The sequence below is a fragment of the Loxodonta africana genome, chromosome 14, assembly GCF_030014295.1.
Source record: "Loxodonta africana isolate mLoxAfr1 chromosome 14, mLoxAfr1.hap2, whole genome shotgun sequence".
Lineage (NCBI taxonomy): Eukaryota > Metazoa > Chordata > Mammalia > Proboscidea > Elephantidae > Loxodonta > Loxodonta africana.
In genome coordinates this window covers 22,124,822-22,143,082 of record NC_087355.1, presented here as the reverse complement: position 1 = coordinate 22,143,082, position 18,261 = coordinate 22,124,822, and the positions used below count along the sequence as shown (strand labels likewise).

General features: G+C 37.1%; 1 protein-coding gene across 11 annotated transcripts in view; it reads left to right on the top strand.

Annotated features, from left to right (window-relative positions):
* The window catches only part of EYA1 (EYA transcriptional coactivator and phosphatase 1), a 439,803-nt gene that overhangs the window by 133,420 nt on the left and 288,122 nt on the right, over positions 1-18,261 (top strand). Inside the window, exon 1 of one of the 11 annotated variants that reach the window (XM_064267813.1) lies at positions 2,791-4,357. The exons of the other annotated variants lie outside the window; for them this stretch is intronic. Within the exon in view, the coding sequence (XP_064123883.1) occupies positions 4,349-4,357 (9 nt within the window). The 5' untranslated portion in view covers positions 2,791-4,348. Of the gene's footprint in view, positions 1-2,790; positions 4,358-18,261 lie in introns of those variants that run through there. 11 annotated transcript variants of the gene reach the window in all.

Here is an 18,261-nt window from a genome sequence, read left to right as displayed (position 1 = left end):
CCTGTAATGGCATCTTCTTCCTACAACCTCCCAGAGAACCTCTATCCTGAATTTTTTGTTAAATATCCCTTTGCTTTTCCTGTGTTTTGCTATCTAAGTACGTATCTATAAATGCATTTTAAATGAAACTAACTATATGGTCAAGTATATTTTTAACCTTTCAAATTAGCAAAAAGTAATATCTAGTGCTGGTACAGAAGGAAATAAACTGGAATTTATTATGCTGGTGACTGTGTTAAACATTGCTATGGTAAATCGCTATGTGCCCTTTCATTCTTTCATCTGTCTTAGGTAATCAAATCACTCTTAGGTGATGCAAATATAAATGTATTTAATGTACTTATTCCTACATTACTGTACACCATAAAACATACACATTTTCATACAGAGTTTTAATCATAAAACCATATATATGGTACTATATTTTATGGATACAGATCCACTGTAACAGAAAGCAATTTGGCAGTAAATATCAAAACCCATAAAATCTTCATATCCTTTACCCTGTTAATTCTACTTTTGGGAATTTGTCCTAGTGATGAATTTTTCCCCTAAAAAGCATAAAGTTATATGGTAAAGATCTTCATTGCAGCACTATTTATGACCTCCAAAAATTGAAAATAATCTAAATGTCAAACAATAGTGGAGCAGTTAATTAAAACTGTGTTATTTCTTCTCATTGGACTATTGTGCAGCAATTATGAATAATAGTATGACGACTACACAGGAACATGAGAAATCTTTTGATTTAATGCTGAGTAAAGACAAAAAGCAAGATATACAGCTTGTGGCTATTCTATAGAAAAACCCATATGAAAAGACTGAAAGATTAAATAACAGTCTAAGTTTTTCCCCATTGGTTGTGAGAAATATCAGCTAATTTTGTCTTATTCATAAGTTTTCTATAATGTTATAGAAACTTTGTATTTTGAATTTTAAGATAAGTAGAATTGACATAGAAGATTTCCAATAAAAACTTTTATTTGCTATGTCTGAAAGAATAAATTAAAATTACTTTTTATGTTTTGAATGAAAGTGGAATAGTGCTTTGCATATAGTTGGGACTCAAATATTTATTTTATTGTATAATCACCAACATGATAATTTACCTTTAAATTGGGAGTTTTGGAATAGCCGTCGGCTGTGTAAAGATTTAACAAGACAGTTTGTACCCTAAGAGTCTTTTCAGGAGAAGGTAAAACTGCATAAAACAGGCTATCAGAACTATAAAAAAAAAAAAAAAACTATAATCTATGAAAATATTCTAAATACAGTTTAAAAGGTTAAAGAAAAGAGTAGTGAAATTTGTGTTTAAAAGGTCAACTGGAAGAGAGGCTTTCTTTACTGACCTTCATTTACCTATCTCCCTAGATCATCAACTCATGCTTTTCATTCCTTCTGTGAAACATACTGACTGACAGGATACTTTCTAGTATGTCCACAAGGAGCCCTGGTAGCACAATGGTTAAGCAGTCAGCTGCTAACCGAAAGGTCAATGGTTTGAACCCACCAGCCAGTCCATAGGAGAAAAGACCTGGTGATCTGTTCCTGTAAAGATTACAACATAAGAAACCCTGTGGTGTAGTTCTCCTCGGTCCTATGGGGTTGCCACTGCTGGCTTAGTTGTATACTTCTTGTTATTCTTAGGTGCGATAGAGTCAGTTTCTCCTCATAGTGACCCTATGTGTAACAGAATGAAATGTTGCTTGGTCCTGTGCCATTGTCACAATAGTAGGGTATGTTTGAGCCAATTGTTGCAGCTATTCTGCCAATCCATCACATTTCCTGATAAGATGAGTGAAGTATATAAGGTGAAGTTTTGCCATTCTCCCTTCTAAGGAGCATTCTGGTTGTACTTCCAAGACAGATTTGTTTGTTTTTCTGGCAGTCCATGGTATATTCAGTATTTTTCACCAACACTACAGTTCAAACGTATCAATTCTTTGGTCTTCCTTTTTCATTGTCCAGCTTTTGCATGCATATGAGGCAATTGAAAATACCATGTCTTGTGTCAGGTGCACCTTAGTCCTCAAAGTAACATTTTTGCTTTTTAACACTGTAAAGAGGCCTTTTGCAGCAGATTTGGCCAATGTAATACATTATTTGATTTCTTGACTGCTACTTCCATGGGTGTTGATTGTGGATCCAGATAAAATGAAATCCTTGACAACTTCAGTATTTTCTCCATTTATCATGATGTTGCTTATTTTATTGTTCCAGTTGTGAGGAGTTTTGTTTTCTTTATGTTGAGATATAATCCATACTGAAGGCTGTAGTCTTTGATCTTCATCAGTAAGTGCTTTAAGTCCTCTTTGCTTTCTGCAAGCAAGACCTTTGTCGTCTGCGTATCACAGGTTGCTAATAAGTCTTCCACCAATCCTGATGCCATGTTCTTCTTCATGTAGTCCAGTTTCTCAGATTATTTGCTCAGCATACAGGCTGAATAAGTATGGTAAAAGGATACAACCCTGATGCACATCTTCCCTGATTTTTAAACCATGCAGTATCCCCTTGTTTTGTTTGAATGACTGTCTCTCAGTCTATGTATAGGTTCCGCATGGGCACAGTTAAGTGTTCTGGTGTTCCCATTCTTTGTAATATTATCCATAATTTGTTAGCATCCCTACAGTCGAATCCTTTGTGTAATCAATAAAACACAGGTAAACATTTTTCTAGTATTCTCTACTTTCAACTAAGATCCATCTGACATCAGCAGTGATATCCCTCTGAACCTGGCTTGAATTATTGGCAATTCCCTTCAATGCACGGCTGCAGCTGTTTTTGAATTATCTTCAGCAAAATTTTGCTTGCATGTGATATATGGTTCTAGAAACAACTCATTCCTTTCATAGTAATTTCATTGGTTTGCATGATATTTCAATTTTTTAATTCCAGCTGTGGTACAGTGGATTGCTTTTATGTGGTCTTTCTTGCCATGGTCTTGTAACTCCCACCCAAGTGATTGGATAGAACTATGCACATACAGTGATTGTGGCCCACCAAGGAAATTGTTCAGTTTTGCCATCCCGCTGGACTTGAAATGAGCCATTCCAGAGATGGGAAAGATAGGATCTCACTACCACCAAGGAAGAAGGGCCAAGAGCAGAGCGCATCCTTTGGACTTGGGATCCCTGTGCAAAGAAGCTCCTGGAACCAGGAGGCAGAGAGAAAGAGAAAGTTATAACACTAAAGACGGTGAGATGCGGTGCAGAGAAATGGTGATGGGAGAGACCAGCAGGAGATACTGACAGGAAGCCCATGGAGGGAGAAAACTGAGTGCCTTTGGGCAGGAGGCATGCTGGAGGAGTAGGGTGCCTTCAGGGACTTGATAGAGTTGGTTTGTTGACCCATGGAGCTATAACTGAGTGCCTTTGGGCCAAGCTAAAAGAGCTTTGTAACACTTGTCAAGCAGGGCAGAGGCCAAGGGGCCAGAGAAAGGCATGCCTGCGGGCACAGCTGAGAAGAGGCTGTTCTGATGGAAGAACTATATCCTGAGTTTTCCTGAACCTAAATTAAAAAAACCTGTTAATTCCCTGATATACTCCATAACTGTGAGTATGGTCTGTGATTTCTTTGTGGCCATTGCAATGAATTATTGAACTCAGCAGAGAAGTAGAGTGCCATGGGAGGGACAGTTGGTGTTAGAATTGGTAAAGATGGCAGAGGGAGGAGGCATGTCTGACCTCTGCCTCATAGGGATCAGCCTTGGGCTATGATCTTGATTCTCCTTCCCCCTTGTGAAGTTAGAGGCGGTCACACACTTCCCTCATGCCATACACCAACAAATACGACTGACATAAACAGGTTTGAGAGCAAACAATTGACTCTTGGAGAGCATAGTCTATTGCTTGGTCCCAAACCTGTTAGTGCCAATTAAATTTGTTGAAATTAAAAAATTGAAATATTATGCAAATCAATGCAGTTACTATGAAAGGAATGAGTTGTTTCTAGAACTAGACTGAAATTCTTTGGAATGATTACTCTGAAACAGTTTCTGCTTCAGGAGTGTCAAAGTTCTAGTTCCACTCTAATAACACCTAAACCAGAATTTGTAGAGGACACATCAAGGATTTATGCAAGACTTGTTTCTGAATTACAGTCTCCAAAGAAAGGAACTTAGGCTCACATCACCAATGTAAATATACATACGTATTTTAAGTATGTTTGTGCATGTTTTGTAGTTCTCCCTTTTAACCAACTCTTTTTATTTACGTGGCCAGCTGTCAGTCTGGTTTGCATTTTATGAGGGCTTCTGTTCATTTACTTTAGTGATATCAACAGCTTCTGCATTCTAAATGTAATCGTATGGAGGTAACAATCAGAATTTTAACAGTGTCTTCAAACCTTTATGAACAAGGTAGGCATTCATAAAGTCTTATCGTACGGATTGAATAAGTATGAAAAATGTTAAATTTAGGCTTGGTTTGTTTTTTTTTTTTTTTTTAATAAGTGAAGTGTTTCTACTCTATCATTCCAGAATTCTTTAAAGCTATATATGGATCCCACATGTAAATTGTACAGTGAGAAATATTAGTATTTTTAAGAACAGAGTAAGAAATGATCCTTTGTTTCTAAGAGGGAAGTTGTAATCCTGTTTTTGAAAATAGTGAAGTACAGAAATGTGGTAGGCAACTTCCTGTGGTAGGAAGTGAGTTTGAAAACAAATATAAGGCTTATAATTTTGGATAAAAAAAAAAAATTAGGTAGTAGAAATTGAATGCATATTACTATTGTATTTAAATGAATAATGACTGTAGGTTATAATTTGTTGTCTTCATTTTGGAGGTGAACAGATTGAGATTTAGAGAGCTCAAATTGTATTAATAAGCTATATTGCAACAGCCAAAAGCAATGAAAATTCTATGGTAAAGAATTCCTGATGTGATTATACCTACTACCCAGCTACCGTTACTATGCCGACATCACGAGCGTATTCTAAATATTATTTCTATCTATCTATCTATATTTACTGAGGAACAGCTAGGTACATTGCACTGCCTGTTGAGTTTGGTTTTGGAGTCCTATTTTCCTGTGTAAGAGACAGTCTTGGAAAAAGAGATGTCTGTTTCTGATGAAGAGAGTTTCAGTAGACTGCTGCAGCTTTTAGAAAGCCACCTCACGGCAAGGAGGTGGATGATGTCAGCACTGATGAATATTTGTCATTAAAGGCGGGAAGAATGTGGAGGGAAAAACCATAAACATGGCATCAGTAGTAGCTGAAAAGTCTCTGAGTTTTTGGAGATACAAAAATCAGTATCAAATTTGCAATATATAGGAAAATGGTTGTAGGAAGAGACTAGGAAGAGGCCTGTGAGTGGAGGAGGGGGAAAAGGTAATGTAGAAGACACTGTTTGTTTGTTTGTTTTTTCCTCTCTTTCCTTTTAAAACAACACAGTAATGGGAGAGAGCAAAGAGGGTACCCGAAGAAAGATTATTTAGAAGTGGTAGATAAAAAGAAATACGAATAACGACCTAAAGAAGGTCTGTGTAGTGGGCTTTCTTAATATGTAATGAAGGCGATCCAAGAAGGCATATTTGACAAACTTATATCCTAGGTCGCATGGTACTCTCAGGTAGCTTTAAATCTTCAGAGAAATGTTCTTCACTCTAGGGAAAATGTAAAGGTAAGAGGATTCCAAGAAGGAGGAAAAAATTCGGGCATGATGGGTTGGGCCATAAGAAGATCAGAATTAAAGACTGTGTGATCTTTAAAAATTCAGCAATGGTCGTAAGGAATGTTTGGGACCGTTCTGTGGTGGCTGTGGCAGACCAGTGGGAATAGGTAGGTGACTACTGAGATTATATTGTGATTAATGACATACTCACACACACGTAGTATATGTGCATATATGTCTTGAGTGTATGTGAGTGTGTACATATATGTGTCAAGAAATAACCTAAGCATAATGTGTGGCTATAAATACAATGTTTCAAATGTCAGTATCAGACATGAAATGTCAGAATTGGAATTAACCTTAAAAAAAAAAAAGTTGCCATTGAGTCAACTCCAACTTGCGACCACCTCACATGTGTCAGAGTAAAACTGCTCCGTAGGATTTTCAATGGCGAATTCTTCAGAAGTAGACCACCAGGCCTTTATTCTGAGGCACCTCTGGGTGGACTTCAACCTCCAGCCTTTTGGTTAACAGCCGAGTATGTTAACCATATGTACCACCCATAGAATCATGGAATTAACCTTAGAGATCATCTAATTCAGCTTGTTTTGTCATGGTGCATGAACCACTCCTCAACATCTCACAGATGTGATTTATCTAACTGCTACTTAAAGTTGTCCATTGAAAACGCATAGATTTACAAGGCAGTCCAATCTATAGTCAGACAAATGGTAAGTCTGGAGGGCAACACATTTCTCTCTCTCCTTGTGAGATTCATCACCACAGCTCATCATTTTGGTGTCTGAAGTCATAGTTCAGAAACCATGTTCCTTTTGTCTAGTCTGTGCTGGGTACTGCAGTAGCCACTAACCATAGGTAGTGTCTGAGAACATGAAATGTAGTGAGTGCCAAATAGGAATGTGCTGTACACGGCAGATTTTGAAGATGTAGTACAAACAAAAAATACCTCAATAACTTTGATATTAATGGTTGAAATGATAATACTCTTGATATATTGGGCTCAAAAAAATATATTATTAAAGTTAATTTGGCTTTATTCTTACTTTTTAAAATGTGGCTACAAGGAAATTCCAGATTACATGAAACAAAAATTACATAGTGGTAAAATTATATGCTTGCATTATATTTCTATTAAACAGCCCTACTCTAGATTATATTTACAGCCAGTTCTTTTGTTTGCGTAACCTCCTTTTTTCCCCTAAGCTCCAGGTTTCACCAGGTAAGGTAATTAACACAAAACCTAAGTTTCAAAGTTCTTTAATTTCCAGCCAAAGACTGGAAAAGCCCTAAAGCTACTTTCTGTTCCCTAGAGGCTTGTATTATTTAAGTCCTTGTTCCCCAAACTTGCAAGGTTACCAGAATTGCCTGGGGTGATTACTGAAGCACTGATCTATAAACCTTCCCAAGTCTACTGACTCAGTATTTCTGCGGCCCAGTCCTATGGGCAGGCATGTTTGGGAAACTCAGAATTAGGGAAGAATATTCCATAATGGTTTTTCATTTCTGTAGGACAAAGTGTGAATGTTTTGGAATCCTTCACAACCTGCTTAAATCCTATCTTTGTATTGTCATCTCCTCCCTTTCACCTCTTTCACACCATTTTCCACCTGTTGCTTCCTGAAGACCTTGGGTTTGAATCTGTTCCTCCATCTGCCTGAAATGTCCCCTTCCCTTGCCCCTCTAAGCCTGATACTCTACTCACCTTTTTGTACTTACACCTGCAAGAAACCTTACTTCATATTCTTCCCATTCCAAGCAAAGGTCAGCGCGCTGTACTCCGCGTCCTCCTACTACGGGGGTACCCACCCCTGGCAGCATATTGGAGCCACCTAAGAGCTTTAAAAACTACTGATGCTCAGGTCAAATCCCCTAAATCTTGGAATTTAAAACTTTTTAGGATATCAGTTTTGAGAACCACATTTGGTGGTTTAGATGCACTCCTATTTCAGCACTTTCCCTCAAATTATTGGGAATTTTTTTTTTATTGTATATGTTTCCTCATCCGAGACTGATCACCTTGAGAATGTGGACTGCATCTTATATGTCTTTGTATTATAAACATCAAGTATGAAAAAATATTCAAGTACTTTTTGAATAAATGGTTTAATGAACTTGACTTTTTCTGAGTTGATGGGTAGATGAAGGAACAGAAAGTGACATGTGAAGGATATCATTTAAATCTATCTTTACAAACCTTAGGAGAGATGGTTTTCTGAATTCTTATGCTGCTAACCTGGAATATATTGGCAAAAATGGAAAATGAGCTTAATTGTAGGATTAATTTATTTACTAAAAAGAAGAGGTATTAAATATGTAAAATGAAAGGTATCATTGCACAATCAGAAGAAAATGGTAATAACTGAAGTTAATTGGACACATGGGAAGGATTTTAGCTGAGGAATTAAAAAAAATTAAGAGCAATATTGGAAGGACAAATAAAAATATAATAAAAATCATTAAGGGTAATATGGATGTTGCAATATCTAACATAAGATATGAAGAAAACAATAAAAAATGAAGAAAACAATTTAAAAAGATAAAATAGCCATCAGAAAGAGAATAAATATTTACATTCGAAAAAGCAGCCAATGATGTTAAGGAGATTTTATCTAAAACAAACGTAAAAGTATAAATAAGTTTGTGTAAACGTAGGTTAAGATAAACCAAAAAAACCAAACCCAGTGCCCTCGAGTCGATTCCGACTCATAGTGACCCTGTTGGACAGAGTAGAACTGCCCCATAGAGTTTCCAAGGAGTGCCTGGTGGATTCGAACTGCCGATCCTTTGGTTAGCAGCCATAGCACTTTACCATTACGCAACCAGGGTTTCCAAAACCTACTGCCATCGAGTTGATTCCAACTCAAAGTGACCTTATAGAGACAAGTAGACAGGATCCAAGATATATTCATATGTGGTTTAGAGTTTCATGTTGATAAAGAGAATGAAGGTCAGTATGGTCAGTCTGAAAGGCCACCAAGACAAAATTTAAAGATAAAATAGTTGAAATTGTTTTTGGAAGCCAGTATACATATAAAAACAGGGGGAAAGAATTGAGTTAGGTAGAGGTTTTGTAGAACTTGGAAGCAGAAATTACAATTATGGAAGTGAAAAATGCATATAAGCGTTTGGCCATGTAGCCAAATTCTACAAAGTTTTTGAGATTTCTCCAGAAAATTTCAGTTAATGGGAACTGAGGTATGAAGCAAAGGGGCATACCATAACGAACTTGGGAGAACATTGGGAGAATTCCCAGACTATGTCAGAGAAATGTGGAAAGAAAACCTAGAGTAGAAAATATTCTTTGAGCTATGTTTTTTTCCCAGAAAATACTATGTGAATGTAAGAATACTAGACAAGCTCATCAGAAAAAGTCATTGTTTTGGAATCTTAAAGCTGGAGGATGCCAGTGACATGTCAATTTAGTAATTTTAAACTGTTGATTTTTGATCAGCGGTTTGTGGCTGAGTGGCAGAACCAGGGTTAGAAACCAGTATCACTCCTCCCAGCATAATTCTCAAACAAGCAATGTCCTTGGATATGTGACTAACATAAGGCTATTAAGATGCTAAGTGGGCAGGCCTGGAAAGTGAGTCTAGAAGTAGAGAGGAGAAAGTACCCACACTCTGTGGGCATGTATGTGTGATCCCCACACCTATGGCAGGCACGGGAGTTACCGGTGTAATAATGGAAGCAGATGGTGATACGTGCATCTGAGGTATGGGAAAAGATAAGATGCTGCTGCAATGCTAATGACATGTCCCTCTCTCTGCTTTGTTTTTGTTTGATTGGCTGTCTTTTTTTTTTAATTCATTGCATTTAGTGACTTGCCTCTAATACTTTTTGGAAGCTTGTCAGTTTAGGTACTTTGATCCAGACCTTCAATCTGTTGACTAGTTTCTCTCTAAACACCAGACCCTTCAGATTCCACCCTCACCTCCCTGTCCCTTCCTGTAAAGTTTAAAGTCCCCGAACCATCATTTTAATAACACTCTGGCTAATACTGTAAATTCCTCTTGCCCTCTTTTTATATATTTGTTTTTTTCCTTCACTCATCTGGCAAGAATCTCACCCTTGGGTACACCCATACATCCATTTTCTTTTTTGTCTCTGAGCTTCATATAGATTATCCAGTTGCTTCATTAACATCTTCACTTTGGACGTCATAAAAGCACTTCAGACTTACCATGTACAAAATTGGATTCAGGAGCCCTTCCTCTAAGCCTGGATTTCTTTCCATCTTCATCTTCATGTATGGCCCCCTCCTACTATCGAGTTGCTTAAGCCCTCAACCTTGGAGTCCCCCTTAGTACTACTTTCTTCGTCATCCATATCCAGCCTGTCACCAAGAACTTAATGCATTTTGAGTTGACTAGGAGCTTACAATTAGCTGTATTTGGAGCTCTGTACTACCTAGGAATCTTCTTTAGTAGTATTTTCAACAGTTCTTGGTGATTGATAGACTATGCTTGATGAAGAAAAAAGCATATTTACATCACGTGAGGTAATGGACTGTAAAAAATCCTTTGGATTACAATAAGAGTATAGGTGAGAAGAGGGAAAAAAATTAGTGAATGGTCAAAATATTGAATGAGGAAAGTGTCAAGAAATACCAATGTGATTCTCAACACCAGTATCCTGAGCAACTTTAAAAGAAAAATTCTAAAATACATGTCTCACCTAAGACAAAGTACGTAAATGTATTAGAGATTTGAGTAGTTCTTTAAAGTAGTTTTTTAAAGTTGCCAGGTGATTTGAATATGCAGCCAGGGTTGTGTACATTGACAGAAGTTTTTAAAACTTCTGTTCTTCTGTGTTTACGATATTTTTTGTTTATATTTATATACTTATATTTTAAAGTAAAATGTCAATATATTTAGGTAGAACAAGGCATTCCCTTCTTACCCTGTAAATGGTAATATGTGCGCACTTAGACACCCAACTCAGAGTTTACATTCTCCAAAGATTAAACGGAGTACTAACAGAGTAGAAACCTGTAAGTAAGTGATCAGGCGAGTCAAACTCCAGTCCATGACTTAACATAAAAGTACTCTTAGTGCATATACTAATTATTGATGAAATGTACTCTTGTGGCTTGGTATTGGAAGACTAAAAACTTCATAAATCAGAAAAGGAAATTAATGAAGATTTGTGTCTAGTCTACCAGCTAATAGTTTTCAAGGTCCCCTTAAGTCCATAACCAGGTTAATGTTCCATGTTTTTCCTTCTGGTGTGTTTGTGTGTGTGTGTGCATGTATAATTTACAGATTTCTCTCATACATTATTTTGTATTCTGAATTTTTTCTTTATATGACAATACTTTCTCATATAACTAAAAACTCTGTAGTATTAATTTTAAATAATGGTGTAATCCACCAGTTCACACCAAAGGTTTTAAAATACTCCTCTATTTTTTGGATATTTTGGTTGTTTTGTATTTTTGCTATTATGTTTATTGTTGTAATGAACATGTGTACATTCGGAATTCCAGAAGTGTGATACCAAAAAACCCCCAAACCCACTGCCATCAAGTTGATTCCAACTCATAGCGACCCCATAGGGTTTCCGAGGCAATAAATCCCTGTGGAGCCAGACTGCCACATCTTTCTCCCATGGAGTTGCTGGTGGTTTCACACTGCCAACCTTTTGGTTAGCAGTTGATCGCTTTAACCACTGTGCCCCAGTGCTCCTTTGGAGTGCGAGTAAAAAAAAAAAAAAAAATTTTTTTTTTTGTGATTACTGGGTGCAAAATCATATGCCCTTTGAAAGCTATTAATATGTAGTGCCAAATGATATCAGGACAATTGACCAATTTGTATTCCCATCAGTAGTGAAAAACATATCTTTCACTATACCCTCATCGACATTAAAAATATGGTTTAATTTCTTCCCAGTTTAATGGGTGATAATAGCATTTTACCGTGGTTAGTGAGAATTATCTTTTTTCATGTTTATTGGTCATTGCCTTTCTCCTTTTGCATATTTTTAATTTATGCCCTTTGCTCACTTGCGAAATCATTTTCAGGAAGTTAAGAAGCATTATATACATGTAATTCCATTTTAATTTATACATTTATAATTACAATTTTATACTGAATATACTGAATCCAGTAGCCACAGATTGTAGCCTCTGCTCTGCCGAGGTCCTTGGTGGTTCTCTTTCTGTCTCCTTTGCATATATTAGCATCCATTGGCTATGAATTACCATGATTTAATTCAAAGCAATTGACAGAACTTTTCCTACAAATGTAAACTGCTCAAAAGAAGTCTAGAAGTACAGACAACTAGGTATAGGTGAGAACAAATGCTGTGATACTATCCGATGATGTCCATTGTTGTGCAATGGCTCTAGTGAAATGAAGTGCCACAAAATTCATGGGGCACACACAGGGGCAGATTATCCACTAGGCAAGGTAAGCATGCTACTTACCTTGCTTGCCAGATCATCTGTAGTGAATGATTTCACATTTTTTCACCACATCAACGATTTTGCTTCTAAGTATGACTGGTATCTGTCTCTTTCCCAACCCCACGGCACCTTCCTACAGAATCAAAGCCTCTTTTCAATTTTACAATCCCAGACATGGGTGAATTACCCAGTAAGCAAGGTAAGCATGGGCTTACTTGTACTTAATTACTAATCTATAGTGAAACCCATGGGAAATTGTTTACTACAGAGTAGTAAGTAAGCACAAGTAAGCCCATGCTTACCTTGCTTATTGGATAATTTGCCCCTAGGCACACATGGTGAGAGATTTGCAGATGGAGTTCTGGCATTTTGAAGACTCTGCAGCTGCCTATATCTTATTTATTTATTTAAACATTTTATTGAGGTTTGGGTGAACATTCACAGAGCAAATTAGTTTCCCATTCCAAAGTTTATACACAGCTTGTTTCATGCCATTGGCTGCAATCCCCTCAAGTGTCATCACTCTTCCCCCTCTTCCTCTCTGGGTTCCCCGTGTCCATTCACTCAGCTGTCCTGTCTCTACCATCCTTCTGAACTTTGCTTTTGGGCAAATGCTGCCCTTTTGGTGTTGTATGGTTAATTATTCTGAGGTGTACCTTCTTCACGGATATTATTGTTCCCTTTATAGGCCTGTCTATTGTCTGGCTGAGAAGTGATCCCTGGGAGTGCGTTCAGTTTCAGTTTAAAGGGTGTCTAAGGTTTTTTTTTTTTAAGGGCCATAGTCTCAGGGGTTCCACCAGTCTCTATCGGACCAGTGAATCTGGTCTTTTTTATGAATTTGAATTTTGTTCTACATTTTTCTCCCACTCTGTCCAGGACCTTCTGTTGTTGATCTTGGTCAGAGCTGTCGGTAGGGTAGCTGGGCACCATCTAATTCTGGTCTCAGGTTAGTGGAGGCTGTGGTTCATTTGATCTGTTAGTCCTTTGAATTAATATTTTCCTTGTGTCTTTGGCTTTGTTCATTCCCTTTTGCTTCAGACGGAATGGGACAAATAGATGTATCTTAAATGGCCACTCACAAGTTTTTAAGACTCCGGATGCTGCTTGTCAAAGTAGCATGTAGGACATTTGTTTATGAACTGTTATGCCAGTTGACCTGGATGTCCTCCTAGACATGGGTCCCCATCCCTCTGCCCCAGTAACTTGGTCCCTCAAGGTGTTTGGATGTGTCAAGGAAGCTCCTATGGCTTTGCCTTGGTCAAGTCGTACTGACTTCCACTATATGTGTGTGGTCTTTCCCTTCACCAAAGTTAATGCTTGTCTACTATCTAGTTAGTGATTTCCCCTTCCCACTCTTCTCCTCCCTTGTAGCCATCAAGGCTTGGGTTTTTACAATAGTGGTCTCATACAATATTTGTCCTTTTTTGATTGACTTATTTCACACAGCATAATGACCTCCACGTTAATCCATATTGTGAGATATTTCATGGATTCATTGTTATTCTTTAGCATTGGGTAGTATTCCATTATGTGCATACATCACAGTTTGTTTATCCTTTATCTGTTGATGGGCACTTAGGTTGTTTCCATCTTTTTGCTATTGTGAATAATGCTGCAATGAACATGGATGTGCATATGTCTATTCGTGTCACAGCTCTTATTTCTCTAGGTTATATACTGGGGAGTGGGATTGCCTGATTGTATGGTATTGCTATTTCTAGCTTTGTAAGGAAGCACCATAGTATTTTCCATAGTAGTTGTACCACTTTAGATTCCCACAAGCAGTGTGTGAGAGTTCCAGTCTCCTTACAACCTTGCCAGCATTTGTTGTTTTCTTTTTGCCTTCAGTATGGATTACACCTTAATATAAAGAAAACAAAAATCCTCAAAATTGGACCAATAAGCAGCATCATGATAAACAGAGAAAAGATTGAAGTTGTCAAGGACTTCATTTTACTTGGATCCACAGTCAATCACATGGAAGTGGCAGTCAATAAATCAAACCCTTCAGCCAAAGATTGGACAGGCCCATAAAACAAAGCAAGACTAAAGGGGTGCACCAGCCAAGGAGCAAGGACTAGAGGGCAGGAGGGAACAGGAAAGCTGGTAATAGGGAACCCAAAGTTGAGAAAAGAGAGTATTGACTTGTCGTGGGGTTGTTAACCAACGTAATAAAACAATATGTGTACTAACAGTTTAATGAGAAACAAGTTTGTTCTGAAAACCTTCATCTAAAGTACAATAAAAAAAATTAAAAAGAAGAAATCAAATGATGCATTGCATTGGGCAAATCTGCGAAAGACCTCTTTAAAGTGTTAAGAAGGCAGATATGTCACTTTAAGTACTAAGGTACGCCTAACCCAAGCCATGGTGTTTCCAATTGCCACATAATGCATGCGAAAACTGGACAATGAATAAAGAATACCTAAGGAGAATTGATGCCTTTGAATTATGGTGTTAGTGAAGAATACAGAATATACCATGGACTGCCAGAAGAACAAATCTGTCTTGGAAGAAGTACAGCCAGAATGCTCCTTGGAAGCAAGGGTAGCAAGACTTCATCTCACATACTTCGGACATGTTATCAGGAGGGACCAGTCCCTGGAGAAGGACTTTATGCTTGGTAAAGTAGAGGGTCAGCAAAAAAGAGGAAGACTGTCAATGAGATGGATTGACACAGTGGCTGCAACAGTGGGCTCAAGCGTAACAATTGTGAGGATGGTGCAGGACAGGACAGTGTTTTGTTCTGTCGTACATAGGGTCACTGTGATTTGAAACTGACTCATTGGCACCTAACAACAACATTATTACCAGGCTGATACCATATCTCTTTGTAGTTTTGATTTGCATCTCTCTAGTGGCTAATGATTGTGAACATCTCTTCATGTATTTGTTGGCTGTCTGTCTTCTTTGGTGAAGTGCCTGTTCATATCCTTTGCCCATTTTTTAATTGACTTTTTTGTCTTTTTATTGTTGAGGTGTTGAAGATTTCTATAAATTTTAGAGATTAGTCTCTTGTCAGATATATAATTGCCAAAAATTTTTTTCCCTGTCTATTGGTGAAGTCTTTTGATGCACGTAAGTATTTAATTTTTAGGAGGTCTCAGTTGTCTAATTTATCTTCTTCTGTTTGTTCATTTTCAGTTATGTTTGATAGTTTATCATGCCATAAATTAGGGCCGCAAGGTTTACCCTTGTTTATTCTTCTATGATCTTTTAATTTTAGGTTTTACATTTAGCTCTTTGATCTGTCTTGAGTTCATTGTTGTGTATGATGTGAGGTAAGGATCCTGTTTCATTTTTCTGCACGTGGATATCCAGTTTAGTCAGCACCATTTTTTAAAGAGACTATCTCTTCCCTATTTAATGTATTTTGACCTTTGTTGAAGATCAATTGTCCATAGGTGGATGGATTTACTTCTAGGTTCTCAATCCTGTTCCAATCGTCTATCTGTCTGTCATTGTATCAGTACCAGGTTGTTTTGACTACTGTGGCTGTATTGTAGGTTCTGAGATTGGGAAGTGTGAGGCCTACTATTTTGTTCTTCTTCAGTAATGCTTTGCTTATCTGGGGCCTCTCCTTTCCATATAAAGTTGGTGATTAGCTTTTTCATTTCGTTAAAGAATGTTGTTGGAATTTGGATAAGGATTGTATTATATCAGTAGTTCACTTTGGGTAGTTTTGATGATATTAATATTTTTATAATATTAAGTCTTCCTATCCATGAACATGGCTATGCCTTTCCATTTATGTAAGTCTTTTGGTTTCTTGCAGTAGTGTTTTATAGTTTTGTTTGTATAGGCTTTTACATACCTGGTTAGGTTTATTCCTAAGTATTTTATCTTGGGGGGTTGGCTATTGTAAATGGTATTGTTTTCTTGATTTCTTTTCAGAGTTTTCATTGTTAGTGTAGAAGAATCCAATTGATTTTTTTCACGTTGATCTTGTACCTTGCGACTTTGCTGCATTGTTCTATTAGTTCCAGTAGCTTTCTCGTAGAGTCTCTGGAATTTTCTATGTATAGGATCATTTCATCTGAAAATAGGGATGATTTTACTTCTTCATTACCAATTTGGATACCTTTTATTTCCCTCTCTTGCTGTTTTGCTCTAGCCAGAACTTCCAGTACAATATTGACTAAGAGTGGTAATAAAATGCATCTTTGTCTGGTTCCTGTTCTCAGGGGGAATGCTTTCAGCCTCTCTCTGTTGAGAATAATGTTGGTTGTTGGTTTTGTATATATGCCTTTAATTATGTTGAAGAGTTTCCCTTTTCCTATTTTGCTAAGAGTTTTTATCAGGAATGGGTGTTGGTTTATCAAATGCCTTTTCTGCATTGTTTGATATGATCATGTAGTTCTCTTCCTTTGTTTTATTTATGTGATATATGTGATTATGTTGATTGATTCTAATGTTGAACCATCCTTGTATACCTGGTGTGAATCCCACTTGGTCATGGTGTATTGTTTGTTTGTTTGTTTGTTTTTTTATATGCTGTTGGATTCCATTGGCTAGGATTTTGTTGAGAATTTTTGCATCTATATTCGTGAGGGTATATTGTTCTATAATTTTCTTTTTTAGTGGCATCTTTGCCTCGTTTTGGTATCCAGGTTATCCTGGCTTCATAGAATGAATTCAGGTAGTCTATCTTTTTCTATGTTCTGGAATAATTTGAGTAGAATTAGATTCAGCTCTTCTCTGAATGTTTGGTAGAATTCTCCAATGAAACGATCTGGGCTGGGCTTTTTTGGGGGGCGGGGGGAGTTTTTTTTTTTTTAATGACCTCTTCAATATCTTCTTTTGTTATAGGTTTGTTCAAATTTTGTATGTCAGTTTGTGTTAGTTTAGGTAAGTAGTATGTTTCTAGAAATTTGTCCATTTCTTCTAGGTTTTCAAATTTGTTAGAGTACAGTTCTTCATAGTATTCTGTTTTGATCCTTTTTATTTCAGTTGATTCTGTCATAACATTACCCATCTCATTTCTTATTTGTGTTATTTGCATCTTCTCTTTCTTTTCCTTTGTCAATTTGGCCAGTTGTTTGTCAATCTTATTGATCTTTCAAAGAACCAACTTCTCATCTTGTTGATTCTTTCTATTGTTTTTCTGTTTCAAGTATTTTTCCTTTAATCCTTATTATTTCCCTTCTTCTGATGACTGTGGCCTTCTTTTGCTTCTCTTTTTCTTTTTGTTGGAGTCGTAGGGTTAAGGTATTGATTTTGACTCTTCTTTTTTGATGTGTGCATTTATTGCTATGAATTGACCTCTGAATATTACTTGTACTGTGTCTCAAAAGTTTTGGTATGTTGTGTTTTCATTCACATTTGTTTCTAGGAATATTTTAATTTAATTTTTTATTTCTTCTATTATGCAGTGGTTTTTAAGCAGGGTGTGATTTGGCTTCTATGTATTTGCCTTTTTTCCTCGTTCTACCTGTTATTGATGCCTAATTTTATAACATTTTGATCAGAGAAGATGCTTTGTATTATTTTGATGCTCTTGACTTTATTGATGCTTGTTTTGTGGCCTAACATATGGGCTATTCTGGAGACTGATCCATGTTCCCTGGAAAAGAATGTGTATTGTGCCGTTGTTGGGTGAAGTGTTTCGTATACATCTATGAGATCAAGTCGGTCAATTGTGTTGTTCTGATCTTCCTGTATCTCTGTTGAGTTTCTATCTAGTTCTGTCCTTCATTGAAAGTGGTTTGTTGAAGTCTTCTACTGTTATTGTGGAGTTGCATATTTCTCTTTTCAGTTCTTTTAGAGTTTGTTTTATGTATTTTTGAGTTCTGTCATTGGGTGCATACATATTATGGTTGTGTGCTTCTGGCGGATTGTCTCAAGATGTCTGCGCTGTGCCAGCCTGACTAGCTGGGCACCTCTGCTCCATATCTCTCCTCATTCTCTGTTTTTGTTCAGTTTCTTTTTCCAGTCAGTGTTCATTCTAACCCTTTATCCTCCCATTTAATGCTTCGGGTTCTAGGATTGTCGTCTAAGTCCATTTCACTTGTTTCTTGGGTCTTTGCTGTAGGGGGGGGCACGGTACATCTGACTAGTGTGCCATCTTGACTCCTCTCCAGTTGCCTATATTTTAGATTTAAAAAAATGGATTGGGAGTGACAGTAGAGTAGCCATTTAACCGTAGCCTAAGACAAGATATATTTCTATGATTGTTATTTGGGGAACTCAAGGACTCCAAAGAGTCGGAAGCTGTGTTGG